The sequence below is a fragment of the Chaetodon auriga genome, chromosome 2, assembly GCF_051107435.1.
Source record: "Chaetodon auriga isolate fChaAug3 chromosome 2, fChaAug3.hap1, whole genome shotgun sequence".
Classification (NCBI taxonomy): domain Eukaryota; kingdom Metazoa; phylum Chordata; class Actinopteri; order Chaetodontiformes; family Chaetodontidae; genus Chaetodon; species Chaetodon auriga.
The window spans coordinates 11,049,619-11,067,948 of NC_135075.1; the positions used below are offsets into that span (position 1 = coordinate 11,049,619).

The 18,330-nt window shown below is 40.8% G+C and overlaps 1 protein-coding gene across 1 annotated transcript in view; it reads left to right on the plus strand.

Annotated features, from left to right (window-relative positions):
* The first annotated feature begins 99 nt into the window (after positions 1-99).
* The window catches only part of dnai1.2 (dynein, axonemal, intermediate chain 1, paralog 2), a 31,747-nt gene continuing 13,516 nt past the window's right edge, over positions 100-18,330 (plus strand). Inside the window, exons 1-19 of the mRNA XM_076753981.1 lie at positions 100-352; positions 543-602; positions 770-868; positions 1,098-1,178; positions 1,441-1,567; positions 1,783-1,838; positions 1,946-2,101; positions 2,317-2,376; positions 2,486-2,614; positions 2,822-2,906; positions 3,059-3,176; positions 3,372-3,415; positions 3,587-3,834; positions 4,167-4,256; positions 4,543-4,630; positions 4,788-4,867; positions 8,342-8,490; positions 12,348-12,447; positions 15,576-15,761. Coding sequence (XP_076610096.1) covers positions 311-352; positions 543-602; positions 770-868; positions 1,098-1,178; positions 1,441-1,567; positions 1,783-1,838; positions 1,946-2,101; positions 2,317-2,376; positions 2,486-2,614; positions 2,822-2,906; positions 3,059-3,176; positions 3,372-3,415; positions 3,587-3,834; positions 4,167-4,256; positions 4,543-4,630; positions 4,788-4,867; positions 8,342-8,490; positions 12,348-12,447; positions 15,576-15,761 — 1,998 coding nt within the window. The 5' untranslated portion in view covers positions 100-310. The remainder of the gene's footprint in view (positions 353-542; positions 603-769; positions 869-1,097; positions 1,179-1,440; positions 1,568-1,782; positions 1,839-1,945; positions 2,102-2,316; positions 2,377-2,485; positions 2,615-2,821; positions 2,907-3,058; positions 3,177-3,371; positions 3,416-3,586; positions 3,835-4,166; positions 4,257-4,542; positions 4,631-4,787; positions 4,868-8,341; positions 8,491-12,347; positions 12,448-15,575; positions 15,762-18,330) is intronic.

Sequence of the window (18,330 nt, forward strand, 5' to 3'; positions counted from 1 at the left end):
CAAAATGTCCTCAGGACACGGTAAACAAAGTGTGGGGGGAAAAACGGACATTTAGCTCGAGGTGCCGACGTGTGAATTCCGAGTGGTGAGAACTATCTTGACTTGATGAGGATCTTTGCCCTCTTTGTGACCGACGGAGACGACTGGTCGTCTTGGCAACCAATATACAGCAGCAGACAGGCCTTGAAGACCGACTTGTTTTTTTTGCTTCTAACGATATAGAAGTCTGTCCATCTGTTGTTGTACTGCATTTTGACCAGGCCACACACCTAAGTTGTTTGTTAAGTACTTCAACCAGTCTTTTTTCACAATGCCCGTGGCTAACAATAACGTTGCAGCATCTGTGAGAAAGGTAAATGTCAGCTTAGTTTAGCTAGCCTTAATGATAACTAGCTAGCAAAGTGACAAAGCCACCTCACAGCAGTCGTGTAAAGTAGAGGCAGTTGCTTCAGTTAACATTAAGCAAACGGGCAGTGTTTTTCGTTATGCTAATGTCATGTTACAGCTAACCTTTTTGTTGGTTTTCATTTGTTTTCACACAGGGCTCAATTGTTCAGAAGGTACCTGCTGCTAAGTCAACCAAAGCAGCAAGTAAGAAAAAGGTAGGCGCACTTCCAGCTCACAAACCTGTGACAAAAATCCGCAAAAGTTAGGATTTTTGGCATCTGACAGTTGAGGAAGAACTATGAGAAACACATGTGCTGTCACAACGTGATGTAATTTTTTCATTTAACCAAGATATAAATCTCTTTTGTATGTAACGTTGCAGGATGATGAAGAGGGTGTGGATACGGGTGATGGATGGGATGAGTGGTCTCATGGGAAAGCGCTTATTAAGCCGTCAGATCAGCTGGAGCTCACTGAGGCTGTAAGCGGATGGGGGTTTCATTGCTCAAGTTTGAGGCATCCACATGGGCTTTGTCGAGGGGATTGGCTCAGTCTTTGCTGCTATTGCTCAATTCTCCCCACAACTAGACTAGTTCATTATCATCTTTTGGTCATTGTTTTCACAATCAATTAATATCTCTGCCAAACTAGTCAGGTATGTGTAACCTGTGCTGTTATGCGCTCTGCTTTATCTTTAATGTTATCATTAGGAGCTGAAAGAAGAAATCACGAGGATCCTGACTGCAAACAACCCACATGCCCCCCAAAATATTGTCCGCTACAGCTTCAAGGTACAGAAGATCTATCTAGGCTCATAACTTCAAATCACTCATTGTATTAAAGGTTATTTAATGAGAAAGGGAGACATTCTCGCTTACCTGTCAGGTATTCACCTTTAAAAGATGAAAGTCAACTATTCCCAACCAAGGTTGTTGTGCTTTTTTGTTTAAAAAATTAGTTTGAGACGATGTAAGGAGCTGATTAACATAGATTTTCTTCATTCTTAACCACAATCGATGTGTTCCTCACATCATTGCCTCTTGTGTTTCCTAGGAAAGTTCCTACAAGCCTACCAGTGTTGTGGATCAGCTGGCTGTTCACTTTGTGTTGGAAGGCAGCCTCCTGCATCAAGACTGTGATGAGGCTCGCAGGCTGAGGGCCAAGGAGGATCTTCCTGAGGGTAGTTACTAAAACTTAGTGCAATGATTTTTTGTGTTTCACTGATCACAGAAAAAACTTCAATTCAGGTCTAACAATGTTACATATTGTGTGTCCTGGCATGTAATGTTTGTTTCTCTAGTGTAGTGCATATTTGGTGCCACAAGGTGTCACTTTCAACATGTGCCATAAAATTGATACTTTATACTTGAAACTGCATATTTTTAATATGTCCAGAGATTGCAACAGTCGACACAGGAGCAGAGCCTAATGAGGAGAAACCAGAAACCCCGGTAAAATAGGTTTTGTTGAACTTAAGTAAGAGTACTGGTTTGTGCTGGACTGTCTGTTCCATTTTAAACAATGCTTGACAAGGTTCTATTGATCAACATTTCCACAGGCAACACCTCTAGAGGATGGAGGGGAAGTGGAGGAAGCTGGAGAAGAGGACAGACCGGACAGTGTTGCTTCCAAAACTGACAAGAAGGAGCCTAAACTTACTAACCAGTTCAACTTCAGTGAGAGGGCCTCCCAGACCCTGAATAACCCACTGAGGGTAGGAAGAAGGATAACCTGTCCCCTGATCAAGGAGCATGTTATGTCTTATCACAACACATGGCTTTTACAAGCTAGATGAGATAACTAACATTTAAAAAAGCATTGTTTTAATATAGGAGGCTATGAAAAACGTAATATTGATGTGTGTATAATAAAATATTCATAGCCTAGTGCCTCAAGAGTTTCATTGGAGTCATTTTTATTTTCCTCCAGGAGAGAAGCTGCCAGACTGAACCTCCACCACGAAGCATCTTCTCTGCCACTGCTAATCAGGTACTGTATTACCTGACTTGTTTAGGCCAGGCTTGTTTTCACACAGCATTAGTGAACATACAGTATGTGCTGTCATGGGCTGACCACAATTACTCTATTCTCTTTGCAGTGGGAGATCTATGACGCGTACGTGGAGGAGTTGCAGAAACAAGAAAAAAATAAAGAGAAGCAGAAAGCCATGCCTTCAAAGAAAGATAATGACAAAAACAAGAGGAAGATTATGCTGATGGAGACTCAGGTAAATTGAGACCTCACCAACTTTCCTACCTAATTATCTTTGTACCTGTGTATGTATTTGCATCTTATAATGCAAAGATGCAATGCATCTGAAAGTAATGCTATTGCCAAACATAAATTGCCATACGACAAATGTTTGACCAGGACTTGTGATAATACTAATGTAATAATGTACTTATGTTAGTCTATAATAATGTCTCTGTTATAGAATGATGATATCACCAGAGTGGCCAAGGCATCCAAGATCTTTGAACGGATGGTCAATCAGAATACATTTGATGACATAGCACAAGGTATGTTCAAGTAAATATCTTATGAAACTACAGTCCCGCTTGATATTGAGGTTGTTCCATTCTCTTTCTACTTCTCTTCTCTTCTCTTCTCTTCTCTTCTCTTCTCTTCTCTTCTCTTCTCTTCTCCTTGCCCTCCTTTCATGCCCTTTCAGATTTCAAATACTTTGAGGATGCATCTGATGAGTTCAGGGACCAGGAGGGTACTCTTCTCCCTTTGTGGAAATTCCAATATGACAAAGCCAAAAGACTGTCTGTCACTGCCCTCTGCTGGTAGGTTAGCTCATCGATTCTGCTGACGTTGCTTGAAAATGATTATTATTCTGGGGGGAAATATGTTGCTGCTATTGACACACATTTAAAGATAATGGAATTGATTATATACCCCAACCATCAGTGTTTGTATGTCAGTGTTTGTACATCCATTCTGCTGTTACAAGAAGGGATTTCTTATTTCTTATTCAACAGGAATAAGAAGTATCAGGATATTTTTGCTGTGGGAATGGGATCATGTAAGTACACAGATTAAAAATGTGGGCTCATAGGTGAAGATTTAAGTTAACATTGCTATTTGATTTTAACTATTTTGATTCAATTTTTAATTGTTGCTTTCTATATGTGGTATTTGACCTGATATTTTTTGCTTCCTCACGTCCACTCTCCTCTGTCTCTCCCCTGGTCAGACGACTTCAGTAAACAGGGGCGTGGCATGCTTGTCTTCTATTCACTGAAGAACTCTGCCTTCCCAGAGTACATCTACCCCACCAGTTCGGGCATCATGTGCCTTGACATCCATGAGCAGCATTCCTACCTGGTGGCAGTTGGCTTCTATGACGGCTGTGTGGCTGTCTACAATTTGAAAGAGGATGGACTGGAGCCTATGTATAAAAGTACAGCCAAGACCGGCAAGCACACTGACCCAGTCTGGCAGGTGAGGGTAGAGGACAATGATAGAGGTGATGGGTTCAGGCTGTCTGTTCACTTCCAGTCTCCATTTGTGTGAGTTTAAACTAAAGTTTTGCCATTTTAAGAGCTCTCCCAGACCAGTTTACTTGGGAGTGGAAGTGGTTTGATAAAATCTCTAGCATCACGCATGCAGCGATGCTGAGTTATGATGTCCATCCCTCCATCCATTATCATTAACCACTTCTCCTTCCTTGTCAGATGTTATTTTGATCATGCAAATTCACTTATTTCTCATTCACTCAAACCAACCATATTCTTGTTTTCAGAAGATTTATTTATTGATTGATTTTAACTCAGGTGCGCTGGCAACACGATGACATGGATAATAACCACAATTTCTATTCTGTATCATCTGATGGCCGAGTTGTGTCCTGGACGCTTATCAAGGTTAGCCAAGCAATTATATTTCCATACATATATTCTCTCAGTAACGTGCACTCTCATATGGTAATATGAACGGTAATTTCCTCTTCTCATGTTATCTCAGCCATATGCAATGTAATGCAGTGTTCAATGCTAATTGCTTGCATTTTGTGAGCACTTTGTGCCTGTGTTTGTTCACATTTGCATGTGATGTGTGTGGTGGTTTTCATTTGCATGTGTGTATATCTGCAGTGTAATTTGCAAATGTCTCTATCTATTACTTCATCACAGTGTGTTTGCATGCTTGTAGAATGAGCTGGTCTTTACGGACATTATCACACTGTCACTGAACGGTGCTGTCTCTGAGGGGCCAGAAGGTGCACAGCAGCCCAACATCGGTAAGGTCTCCACTCCTCTGCATGGCATCTTGCACATGTGTGTAAGAATGTACATATTTCATTTTGAAACTGCTGTTACTCATGCAAAGTACTGCAGCATTTGATAGTATATTACAGTGCGTGTCTAAATTATCTGCTCAATGCCTCTTGTTCACAGCCTGTGGAACATCGTTCGACTTCCATAAACAGATCGACTATCTCTTCCTAGTTGGTACAGAGGAGGGGAAATTACACAAAGTATGTATCAAGGATTCCACTAATTTGGGTTTGGCTGGGTGACATATAGGCCACTTCTACAAGTACTTTAAACATTATATTAACATGACTCACTCAGGCCGTCAAATGTCCAGTAGGGAGGGGAATCACAGTATAACTTGTGACACCATAACATCAAGATGCTGCACATTGGCCACAGTACTGATTATATGATATAGACAACTCTATGATATACAGATTTGTCTGTATCCTGTTCTGTAATCATCTATTACTGTAGATGTTTACAGGACAATCATCTATAAGTAATACGTTACAATGCAGTGTGTGTAACCAATAAAAACATAACCCTATAAAATGGAAAAAATACTTCAGAAAAAGCATGAATTAATAAGGTACTTTATTATTCACCTCATTGACATACTTTAAAATAACATTTAATTTAATACAAATTGTGTATAATTAGCATTATTCTATAAATGTTTAGATTTTCAAACACACAGTCGGTGATGGGTATTAGATCATCTCAGCGGAGTCTGAAGAAACTTGCTTCAGATAATCCTGAACTGAGACAGATGTGTCCCAGTTCCATACTATTAACTACACACACCATGTGTTAATATTGATACTGCGCTGTATTAGCAGGTAGTATACCTTGAATTAATTTATTTTTAGTCAATTGAACACTTGTCTTAATTCACTCTCCTCCTCAGTCTTTAGGTAGTATTCTCCAACTGTCATATTGAGTGTAATTTGAGGTTTTTGTTTGTTGTGGTCGGCAATGCCACAGAAATCAGTTAAAAACAGAGCCAGTGTCAAACAAACAGCAAAACTTGATGTCAGTGTATCTGTTGTGTATCACAACAGTGGTGCTACCCACAGTGCATACAAATGACCTCTGACAAAGGAGCGAGTCAGAAGACAGACAAAGACAAACAAAACTGGAAATTTCAACATATTTCCAGTCAATAAAATGATGAACATTCCTATGGAAGCCCAGTGTTCATGTTAAAAGATGTTTTGACCTATCACTAGGCCCTGCAGTGCCCATCAGGCTGTGCCATCCTGAATCTACTGGGTCGTCTGACATTTGACACCAGCTCTGACCTTGTGTACCTTTAAGCTGCCTTTAAATCCTACTCCCACCCAAGCAAACATATCTACATTGTATCTGCTTAGACATTAACAACCGTGGATGGCCCAACTTGTTTGAATGGCAACTTCATGTCAACCACCATCTCCGTATACCTGGGTCCACAAGACCTACCCGATTGCCACTAGCTAGCACAGCACTCCCACTGGTATGAGTACCTTTTCCTGAGTAAGTTTAAGTATGAATTATACAGCCAAAGTTACACCTTTTTACCAATTTTGACAACAAGGCACTTTAACTGTAGAACCAAAACAAAGGTTTTGCAAAGTTAGGTGGATGACTTTTGAAAATTACATTCAGGAAAGCCTCATCTCTAAAATGTGTTTTCTCTCTGTACCACCTCTAAATGACTTTAGGATCATCTTGGGGCGTTCCACTGTCTCCATGAAAAACGCAAGCTTATTTTGTTTGTGGTGCACTCTCACATATCCTGCTGGCCTTGCACTCGGGAGGGTACAGAAGCGAGAAAGTTGCCATTAATAGTGTGTGTGTGTGTGTGTGTGTGTGTCTATGTGTAGAATTATGCACGTGCGCTTGTGTGTGTCCATGTGACCCGTCGGGAGCCCCTCAGGCTTGACGTTAAGGGTTTAATGAGTCTCCTTAAGCAGAGGAGCAGAGGCTCTTTCTGTCCACATCAGACAGCTGCTAGTTTTTGGCTGGCCTCCCACCTTCTCTGTGCTTTTCTTCCTCTTGTTCTTGTTACTGTAGGCAGAAAGACACTCAGCAAAGTCTCATTTGTTGGCAGTTACCCTCATTCTATTGATTTAATAACATTAAAGTGCAGCTCCCTGAGTAATGGCCATATCATTTAAAGTGCCTGATGTTTATAAAATTAAACCAAGTGTTTGAGGTAAGTCTATCTTACATGAACATTAAGAGGATGTATTCTTCATTAGTGAGATGACGGGAGTTGAGGCTGCTAGTAATGTATGCATGCAAGAGCACACGCAAATGCATTAATTTAAGTACACAAACCGGCAGGTGAATTCATGTAATGATACTGTTAAGGACAAAGCTGCATTATTTTATCTTTTAATCATTATTGGCATTTGACCCTGAGGATCCAACCCTGAAATAACCAAAGCCAAAAGCTGATTTAACCTGCCAGCAAGTGTGGTCTGTGTCGCTCCAGGCTAATACCTGAGCTCCAGTGAAAAACTTCACTGTCAACTGTTCAACAACACTTCCAATCATCTACAAGAGATCAAACAATCATGCTGAATATGATGCATAAACAGTATTTAATACACTCTCTAATGTCTATTCACTTCTATAATCAATAAAACCACTGTCAATTTCTTCTCACTTCAGACAATTATCTTTGCGACCTTAGAATTCCTGACTTAGACAATTTGAAATGCACCTCTTTGCAAATCCCTGATTATCTTACACATTGGACCTAATTGTAATCAGACACTTTTGAAACATTTTGATTGCACTTTGGGGGCTTTGTTCCTGGCAACATGATTGAGATAAGGCCACAAGTGAAGCAGCAGACTGATTCTGCTACAGTGCGTACAGAGGACACACACCTTCGTCGTGCTCTTATGAAATCACCCTCCTTGCAGACATATAGGCGGACTCACACCCTGTATGTGAGATGAAATATGTTCTGTCTGTCACCTCAAGGTTTAGCAGCATAGAAACCCCAGGAGAGGAGAGATTAAGAATCTTTCACCTAGCTGCAGGTCAACAATCAAAATGTCAGCGCTTGAAAGTGCAACAGCTGTCGCCACAAGCCATGCTGTTTTGTCCTGGATTGTCCAGTTAATTTATCCGTGCAATCTAACTCAGCTACTATGGTGCTTCTCTGGTAAACCCTATTTTGTCAACTGCAGACAAACTTTGGAAATTTATAGGGTAATTAAACATTGATTCACAGTGGATTACATTACTTTCCTTGGATTAAAACTGTCAGGCATATTAGACTTCTAGCCTCTCTCCAATCAGCAATGTCACAGCTAGACCTTTTCAGCTGTCAGTGGAAAATTACTCATGCCAAGACACATAAGGCATTCTCAAGAAAATGACTTGCATGGAAATATTTGTTTACAAATTGAACTCAAGTCATGTTCTCATCATTTTATGTGTTTATTAGTCATGAAGGCTACTACTCAGCTTGTGAAAATAGTGTGAAATAATGTCTTCTGGGGTGTTGGAGGTGATGCTTAGTTAGGCCTGGTTTCTGATTTCTTTGAACGTTCTTTGTGTCGTTTGTGGTTAGATTCTTACTTACTAAATACACTAACCCGTTTCCAGTCACTAAACACTGTGCTAAATAGTAAAATACTAAGAAAAATCTTTCACACAATCAACTTAGGTCCAAATTTGCCTTTATTCCATAGTGCTCCAAGACCTACTCAAGCCAGTTCCTGGATACCTATGATGCCCACAGCATGGCAGTGGACGCTGTAAAGTGGAACCACTTCCATCCAAAGGTTTTCATCTCTTGCAGTTCAGACTGGACCGTCAAGATCTGGGACCATACCATCAAGTAAGACAACTGATGAGTGTGAAAGAGCACATACTTGCAGCTACTCTAGATATGAAATCACTCTCGACACTTTATATTGTACCACAGCTATAAAAATTTGTCTAATTTTGTCGTTTACGCTGTTCAGTTTTGTTTTCCTTTATCATCAGGTGTTATTTCCATTCCTGTGTAGTTTTCCAGTTCAACATTATTTTCATTTCATATACTGAGAAGTACAAACACTGTTTCCGTGACAAACATGTTGTGGTACATGCTGGAAAACAGTAGCACAGGATGCAGTTATTATTGAGTAATAGCACTCTCCCACCATCGTGAATAGATGTCCACTTCTGACACTGCTGGCTGAACCGTGGGTCCCATCAGATACAAGAGGGAGTGTTGGCTGGTGGGAAGCTGTTGAAGGATCATGTACTTGTTACTGCACTATTGACTCCTACTGGTTGGCTGGAGTGAATTTGAAGGGGAGGGTGACATCTCCAGGGGAAAGCTTGAAGTACTAAGTATTACAGTCTCGCTGTGACGCTCTTCAATGCTGGGTGAAAAGAAGGCGCTTATGACTCCATATGTGTTGGAGTTGACACATGGCTGGCAGTGGGAGTTAAGCAGTGACAAGAATTACAGTGCATTTGGAATTGGCCATGTCAAAGAGAGGAAAAAGGAGAAGAAGTGTGTGTGTGTGCGTGCGTGCGTGCGTGCGTGCGTGCGTGCGTGCGTGCGTGCGTGTGTGTGAAAAATGATTTGTCAAATGGGTATTATTTATTTCAGGACTTCCCAATAGCTGCAGCATTTATCATTATTTCAGTTGTGAGTGGACTGTTTCTTAAAATATAGTTCAGATTTTAGTTTTAGCATTTTTCAAGAAGATGAAAGATAAATAAATGTGAGCTTAGTTACAGAATAGCAACTGCAATTTTATTCTGTATTTATATTTTCATGGTTCGCAACATCACTAATGCTCTGTGATCAAATGTCTATCTCTGTCCAACAAAGAAGGCACAAGATAATCATCAGTCCTATAATCTTTCCATAATATTAAAGATATCTTTAGTCTTCATTACCTTCTGAAATTCATTATGGAACCTGCATAATTTTCCTTGCTTATTTGACTAACCCACAGTGCCTCCCACTTCTTGTCAGCACAGGCAGCTTGACTGACTAATGATAGTAATCATCCGCCCATTATGAGAGACAGGGTTTTCAAGAATGATCCAAAGCATCCTAGATGCACGACATATTGTTTCCAGGAGAGCGTCTGACTGGATCAAACAACTTTTCACAAACTCTACCACATTGCTCAAAAGTGTGTGAAAGCTTTACACTGAAAATTGCCACTTTTGGTGCACGGCTGAGTCTAATACTCTGTATCCTGTAAAACTGCCAGACGACATTCAGGCCTGAATGAGCTGAAGGGTTTGTTTCATTGAGTCTATCAATCACTCAAAACAGTTAGCTTGATAAATTTGCACCTCAGCCAAGTGATAAACTTGGACATAATTTATGAATCCTAATAGCTCTAACTCTGGATTTACAACATGCGCAGTATCCTTCTGCCGTAAAAAGCCCTCTCTTTAAAGACTCTGCGCCAGATTTATTAGCCTTTTACACCTAATTTTGGACATATTCTACACCTACCAGAATGCATGTTATTTATCTAACGGGCACAGCAGCATGGGAGCGCAGTTTATCTGGCATCTGGGGAACATCTTGCACAAAATCAATAAGGACAAATGTGAAAAATACCAAGAGTGTACATAGTTGATTGTATATTCTGGTTTGTTTGCTCAGGTTCATGCAATTTGTGAGGGTTTTGCACAGAAAATACCTCATCTCTTATCCAAATTATCAATATTTGTGAGTATACTTTTGTATGTAAAATAGGATGTTGTGGGAAAGAGAAAAATGTAAATAATCGGTATTCTCAGCCTCACTGAGCTGCTATATGAAATACAATCCCTGTCCATCAGTACTTCACTTGACTTGGGTTGTGATGTTGGCGGGGGGGGGGGGGGGGGGGTCGACCACCAGAGGATCTTATTTGTTGGGACACATCTTTACTTGTGTGCCTTGGTGTTCTTGGGCGTTTCAGCCTTTTACACCTCATTTAGTATGTACCTGGTATTAAATAGGGATCTGTATCCAGAAACAATACGATCTTGTCTTTACATTTACACCTGGTATTTTTAATGTCTTCTTGTTATCCTCATTGAGATCTGATCTCTGTCCTCCAGAGGAAAACCTGAGTGAGTAATTTAAGGTGGCAGCATATCAGCTCCAGACTTCCTTAAACGAATCTCACAAAAGAGTTTTGTGAGTTATTGAGTTGGGTGAAACTTTTTAAACTTTGTAAAACGCTCTCTACAACAGATTCTTAATTATTTGTCCGATCTTGTAAATGTGTAATGGAATACATTAAGTTTTTCCTTTCTTTGTATAAACAGTGGGCGCAGCAGGTAGTGCGCGTGCCTCACAGCAAGGAGGTCTCTGGTTCGATCCCCGGGTCGGGCAGGGCCTTTCTGTGTGAAGTTTGCATGTTCTTCCCGTGCACGCGTGGGTTCTCTCCGGGCACTCCGGCTTCCTCCCACAGACCAAAAACATGCTCATTAGGTGAATTGGTGACTCTAAATTGTCCATAGGTGTGAGTGTGAGTGTGAATGGTTGTCTGTCTGTGTGTCTGTCTATGTTGCCCTGCAATCGGCTGGTGACCGGTTCAGGGTGTACCCTGCCTCTCGCCCATTGCCAGCTGGGATAGGCTCCAGCCCCCCGCAACCCTGAAAGGGATATGCAGGTATAGGAGATAGAAGATGAATGGATAAATAGTGTTGTTTCAGTTTGTCCTGGTGTGTTGCAGTACCAGCAAGGCTGCTCTGTGACTTGATAAATTATATGCCTTGTTAACAGCTGATCAGCTGCACAGATGAGTCCAATGAGTTGCACACAGTCAAACACAGTTATTTCTTACTGTATATTATTCATTTCCCACCTGTATTGCTTTTATTTTTCACACAGCTCTGCAGAATAAAAATGGCACAGGATAGATGAATGATCAGCAATCAAAACGGTGTCTCTTTCATCCATCTTGGTTGCACGCTCATTAAACTTGAAGAGCGACTTATATTTTATGTGAGCTAAAAGTAATGATCTCTATCAATGTTCTGTTGTGTGTGGATGCCAGCACGTCGTATGGGTTGTGTTTACACCTGATCTACAGAATTCGATCCACTCTACCTCCAGATGTGGTCAGGCAGATCCGATCACATTCCGATCATGACATGCATTTTTCCTTAGCCAAATGACATGTTCGGACACAGATTGCATTTAATACCAGGTGTAATTTGGATGTGTCTCACAATACACCCTCTGCTGAGGCGAACCCACCATAGGAGGTTTTCTTCAACTTTGTCTCTCACACTCACACACACATTCCCTCATTAATTTTCGAAGAAGACCTGTGTGCGCTTGATTTCAGCTCTAAGAAAGATTGAATTTCTTCATCTTACTTCCAGTGGTGTTTCAAAAGTAAATAATGAGAGGAAATAGTGTGCAGATGACTTCTGTTTCACCTCCACCCCCTTTCAGTGCCAGGCTGTGATGAGGCATCAGCCTTAACCATAGAAATATAACGCACTGTCGTGTACATTGTGTGCTATAATGCAGAAGAAACTGAGAAAACATCTCAGTTATACAGATGATGCTTTTCAGACTCTAGACTCTGTAGAAAACACCAGCTTAAGATGATGAGTACCTGTTCTTTTTCATTTTGGATGAAAAATCTACTAAATATTAAATATAGGCAGATAGTATTCCATGCAGTGTAATGCAAAGTTCCTGTCTGACCTTGGATGTCTGTGTTTTTCCAGCACTCCAATGTTCACCTTTGACCTGAATGCAGCTGTTGGTGATGTCGCCTGGGCTCCGTACTCCTCCACCGTGTTTGCGGCTGTCACAACAGATGGAACAGTAAGTGTCAGTCTAAACTTACATTTTGCAGCCCACAGTTTGACTGAGGGGTCAAGCAGGTTTGACTGCACTTCAAGCTGTAGTGTGTCGTTTGTGGTTAGATTTATAAACTATCTCACATCCACATCCACAGATGTATTGCAGGTGTGTTGTATTAGATTATATTAGTTAGCTAGAATTGGAAGAAGGGACACATTATTAATGATCTGCATCAAGATATTCAATCAAAAACATATGAAATATAAGATATTTTCAGAGCTCCAAGTGATCTAAGCTGACTGTAGAACCAGTCTCAGTCCTATGTGAGGGCCTATAGGATGCTTTGTCTGAAGGCTATGATTATCTCCACCAAACATTTGAAATCACAAGAAGCTGCAACATCTACCACCTGCCGCCCACTTCATTATTATCCCTATAATATAGTTATGGATTCAGCTGACTAAACCCTTACTATATTCATTAAGCCTCAGATTAATGCACAGCCTCAGGCAATGGAGTTTGTTCAAACACAGTTTCTTGTAGCAAAGGCGGCTTCCTGCCCCTGACCTGCCCTGCCAGTTATTGATTCCAGCCAAAAGTAATTTCAGTGGATGCCGTATTGCTTATCTCCACATATTTTCTTAATATGGCTGCAAGCTGTCCCCATCTGTTCATCTTCGCACCAGTGTGCACCGTGCTATAAAAGTCCAGTGTGTTGTGTCTGACACATTTCCTGTCCAGTGTGCCAAGTGAAGTCGAGCGAGAGTGACAAAGAGGAAATGAGAGCCGAGCAATTTGAGAGACACCTTATGTGATAGTGTGTGTGTGTGTGTGTGTGTGTGTGTGTGTCTGTGTGCCCTGTCCTCTCTGATGCCAGGATTCACCACAGGCACAACACATACTGTAGTATACTCACAATTATGCAAATTATTTCACAACCAAACATATCTGTCTTGATAAGATATGGGACAGAGGAAACATCAGATTTCACAACAAATTCACAGCTGTAGATCAAATGTGGCCTTTATGGTAAATTACACATTACTAACTGACAATGCATACAGCTGATGTTTAAATCCAGAATAAAACCAGCAGTCTGCTTAAGTGTAAACGTCTTCCACAGAAAAAAAAAAAATTAAATGACTTTGCTAGAAAGCATATCGAGTCTCAGTTCTTTTTGTAACTATGGTAATTTATTCTCTCAAACTGGATCAAAAGCAGTTTTCAGCAGCTATTAAAAAACTCATTAAAATCTCATCAGTTGGCATACATTTTACAAGCACAATATCCTCTCCTTTCTAAGCAGCAGGAAGGACAAGAATATTAAATTGGAGTGGATCAAGGTCAGTGTGCCTGCTCCATTTTTTCTCAATGTGCAGAACTCAAAATTGAGCTATCATTCCACTCAGATTTTAACGATGTGCTTTGGCAAAAATAGCTTAGACTAGCTGGTGATTATAAATAGGTATACTAGTATTTACTGTAATGGAATATTTTAAGGTAGAATAAATGTCACCTGTAAAATATCAGAAGTTACATCCAGTAAATGACTTTTCTACATCGCATCCAAGGCACGACTGAACATTTGGTCATTGTCACTGATTTTGAAGATTGACAGAATATTGTCAGAATTCCCACTTTCACTGGTGCGGTCCCAGTGCATGATGTTAATCAGCATAATCTTCCCCAGGAGAGGAGATTCTTTGCAGTACATTTGTCGTTTTTGATGACAAGTGCCTGATAGAGCTTCAGTGACTCAGCATGAGTTGTGCGCTGCTTGACGTGTATTTACTGTTGATGACAACCTGGCCTGCTGCTGCTGCTGCCACACTGCAAAATGTCAGAGACACAATGGCCTATGTGTGTGTGCGTGTGTGCATTCATGTATACGTGTGTTCATAAGGATAATGACTTGCCAGGCCGGCTGAAGTGTAAGAATGACACTGAGTTATGCGACTGCAAACAAATATGTCTTCGTTGTCTCTCCATCTGAGCCGACTGTTGTGGAAATAAAGTGACAGAATGAAGTAATGAGAGGTCCAAGCGTATCCCCCCATGATTAGTCTCCAAATCCATATTTGCTCTCTGTGCAGCTCTTCTTAACCTTCTGCTCATGGACTGCCACATATTTCAGTTAGTATACCTGCATCAGCTCATGCTAGATTTTTAGATCTGTATACTTAAACGTCAGCCTAAAGCAATAAAAACTAAATAATTCAGCTAATATAATAAACTAAAATGACTGAAAAGATGTAATATGTATGTAATATGTACAAAAATGCTTGATACATTATAGGAAATCATTTCAACACAGTAAAATGTCTCTGTGCTCCAAGTTCTTGCGTGAATGACAAATATAGTCAGTGTTTACTGCAATCAGTCATGACTAATGTTACATTAGTGCTTATTTATCAAAAGCGAAAACACTGCCGCAGATAATGGCTGTAGTGATGGAGGTTACAGAAAGTCATACCCTTGTAGAATATGATGATTGGTTGCAAGCGATGACTGCGATGCTTTCTGTGGCGCTGGTACACATAGACAGTGTGAATCCTCGCGACCTGGGCACAGTCATCTTTCTGGTAAAAGGAGTGGGCTGTGCTTTGAAGTGGGCTCATTTGTGTTCGGCAGATTGTCTAAATGCACTTAGGCTGAAAGAAGAATATCTGTGATCTGGTTTCTTTTGGATGACGATGACTGTGATTTTGTATTGGGGCTGCCAAACACACACACAAGCACACATACATACGCACATATGGACAGAAGTGCACACTCATTGAATTACCGGGAACACCCCTCCTTGCACCAGATGGTCAGGCTTGCATCCCTGCAGAGGCTTGTGCTCCACTATTCTCCTTCTCGCATAAAGGACAGCACAAGCAAAAGATATGAAAAGGCAGTCTGTAACGACAGATTTGGCCTTTACTTACTTACTGTCTTCAGACATACATCCTCCAGCCTAAATATGGTGGTCAATAAAATTGGTCACTCTTTTTACTGGACTTCTATTTCAATCCTCGCTCAGTGTTAAGTAGTAGCGCCAAACTCCTGAAATGTCAGTTCAATTATAGGGTCAGTCTTTTAAAAAAAAATAAATAAAAAACAGCTTATACAACACACTAATTCTTTTGATCACTCATCTTTTTCAGGTTCATGTTTTTGACCTCAGCATCAACAAATACGAGGCCATCTGCCAGCAGCCTGTAGTAGCCAAAAAGAAGACCAAGCTGACTCACATTGAGTTTAATCCCATCTATCCTATCATCATAGTGGGCGATGATCGAGGCTATGTCACCAGCCTCAAACTCTCCCCTAACCTCCGCAAGAAACCCAAGGTAAGGGATGGTTATCCAGATGCCAGAGAGGGACTTCTAAGTACATTAAAATCTTTTGAGCTAATTTACAAATGCAGCTATTTTACCATTCCATGGTTCATCTTGTGCTGCTTTGTCTTCAGAATTAGCATCTATTGGCACATACAAATGGACTTGTACACATTACAAATTAGGTAGCAGATCTTCCATCACTTCTGCAGCCTTACCATTATACTTGAATGGCTATACCATCATATTTGTAAACACTGTGGATACACGTGTGCCCTGTTGCATTAAGGTCAGATGATTCATTATACGTATAGTCCTGACCTCAAGCTAATTTCACCAAATAACAATCAAATGCCCCCCCCCCCCCCAGCAGCTCATTATCAGCATCACTAATCATGTGTTTCTTTCTCCCTCGCTCATTTACACCAGTTAACTATTAGCCACAGAGAAGTCGAGTGTTGTTTGTAATTGAATATGCTTGTTAGAAAAGGTAACAAGAAGGAGAAGCAGAACATTGTTACATTTTGGAACTTTTACGTTAAATCAGTAGGAAAAGAAAGAGAAAAGATAAAAGAGAGTCTTCTGGTGGCTCAGTGGTTTAAAAGGCCTGTCACTGAACTGCCAATCTTCCTGGGCATCCCCCGTCTGTCTCCTCATAAATCCTGTCACTCATACTGTCAAATTGGCAACAAATGCCAAAATGTAATGGGGGAAAAAAAAGAAAAGAAAGCTAAAGTAAATTTCATATTCAGAAGACGTGTTCTACTTTAGTCCATTCACAACTGATGAGTCACTGAAGGCTCTGTTGCCACTCATGACAATGGTTAATGAGCTGCGGAGTAATCACAGCGATCCAACTAAACACAGGAGGAAACCAAATGGCACACTGAGTCACAACACTTTAATCAGAGCCCATTTACAGTCAGCTCTGCAGCCTCTTCAGTTTTCCTCTGTGTTGCTCACATCTGATGCACGTAAACTAGAAGAAATTCTAACAACTCGACTAATAACGTATTTATTTTCCCAACATGCGCGTTATACATGGCATTGAGTGCAACACACACAAACAGTTCTCCTTCAACCACACACACATCGTTGTTACGGCATAACAACGCGTACACACACATCCAGCGCTACCTCATTAGCGACCTCAGACTGTAGCCCTTAAGCGTACAATTGGGAAATAATTGCACAGTTCAGCACCACTGACAGTGCTCAGAGTGTTTTGGTACCCAGTGTGGCAAATAAGCATCAGACACAAACACCCAGAGCAAATATTATCAATAATATGTCTTAGAAAACTGCACAGCAGCCCACTAAAATTAGCACAATGGGCATGGTGGCCCATTAATATGCCTAAGACATTGGCACAGTGGCTTAGCAACAATACAAGTGTGTTGTACTCACCTATTTAAAGGGCATTCTGTAAGGCTGTCAAGACAACATCTTGGCTTGTTTACTTTCACGAAACTAGAGCAGTCCACTTGACCTCTCACGTCCTGTGGTGTTAATCAAAGGTTTTTAATAAACTGTTTGTAATAAACAGGATTTTCTTTCCCAAAGTATGAGCACTTTGAGCCCTCTCCGATATGCAGAACTGAACAGTTATTTGCCAGTTGTAAGCCAGAGGGCTACAGTCACTAATGAGGTACTGTCAGGTGTGCGTGCTGTTCTGCTGTACGTACAGAACTGTGTATGCCTTTGGGTACATGGCGTTATAATGGGCCACCAGTGCTGAGCTCTAAATGTTTGAAAGTGTGAGGTGTTGAGAAACAAGAGTTTACTATGATAGAAAAGGTTTGTGCAGTCATCACTTTCTACTTGAATCTGGTCTGAAAGTGTGTCATAATATTAAGTACCTGAAAGTGCACATAACAGTGTACTTTAGACTCACACTCCAAGTGCTCATCATCTTTAGATGTCCTCTAACATGAAATGAACCCTCTCTGCGTTCGACACACTGCTCTGTTCAACTGTGTGCAGCATGAATGTGTTCATCTCATCTGTGGCCTCATTCTTTGATGCCCACAAACCACAAGTAGCGGTTGCAATATAAAAGCCTTACGCAATGTTTTGTTATTGTCTCCCAGAATATAACGTCTATCATAACATTTACATTTATATTAATGTGGGGTGTCAGAAAATGAGCAGACATGAAATTCTGGGCCTTACAACACAGGTGTGGTTTCCTGTCCGTATGCATTACTTTGTACAGAACACGACATGTGTTGCTGTAAGCAAAGCAACAAGGAAAATAAGGATTGAGAAAATAAATCAGAATACGGGTTGACATCTTGAGAGATAATGAATTTTTATGATGTTGATTAATTCTGAAGTTTTATTAATTTTGTGCGTTCATGTGTGCGCAGTCAGCCTTCCTCTCCACTGCGTTATTGAGTCATTCATTGTGGAAGGGATATTATGTTGCACGGAGATTTGATGCTTATTCGTTTAGGGAACGCAGCTGTCTGTCTGGATCAGCCCGCTCACTGTATCCATTTCACATTTCAAAATAGCTACACCAAAATACAGCTAGAGATTTTCCAAGCTTCAGAGGGCTTAGCAACACACCCCTCGTTTT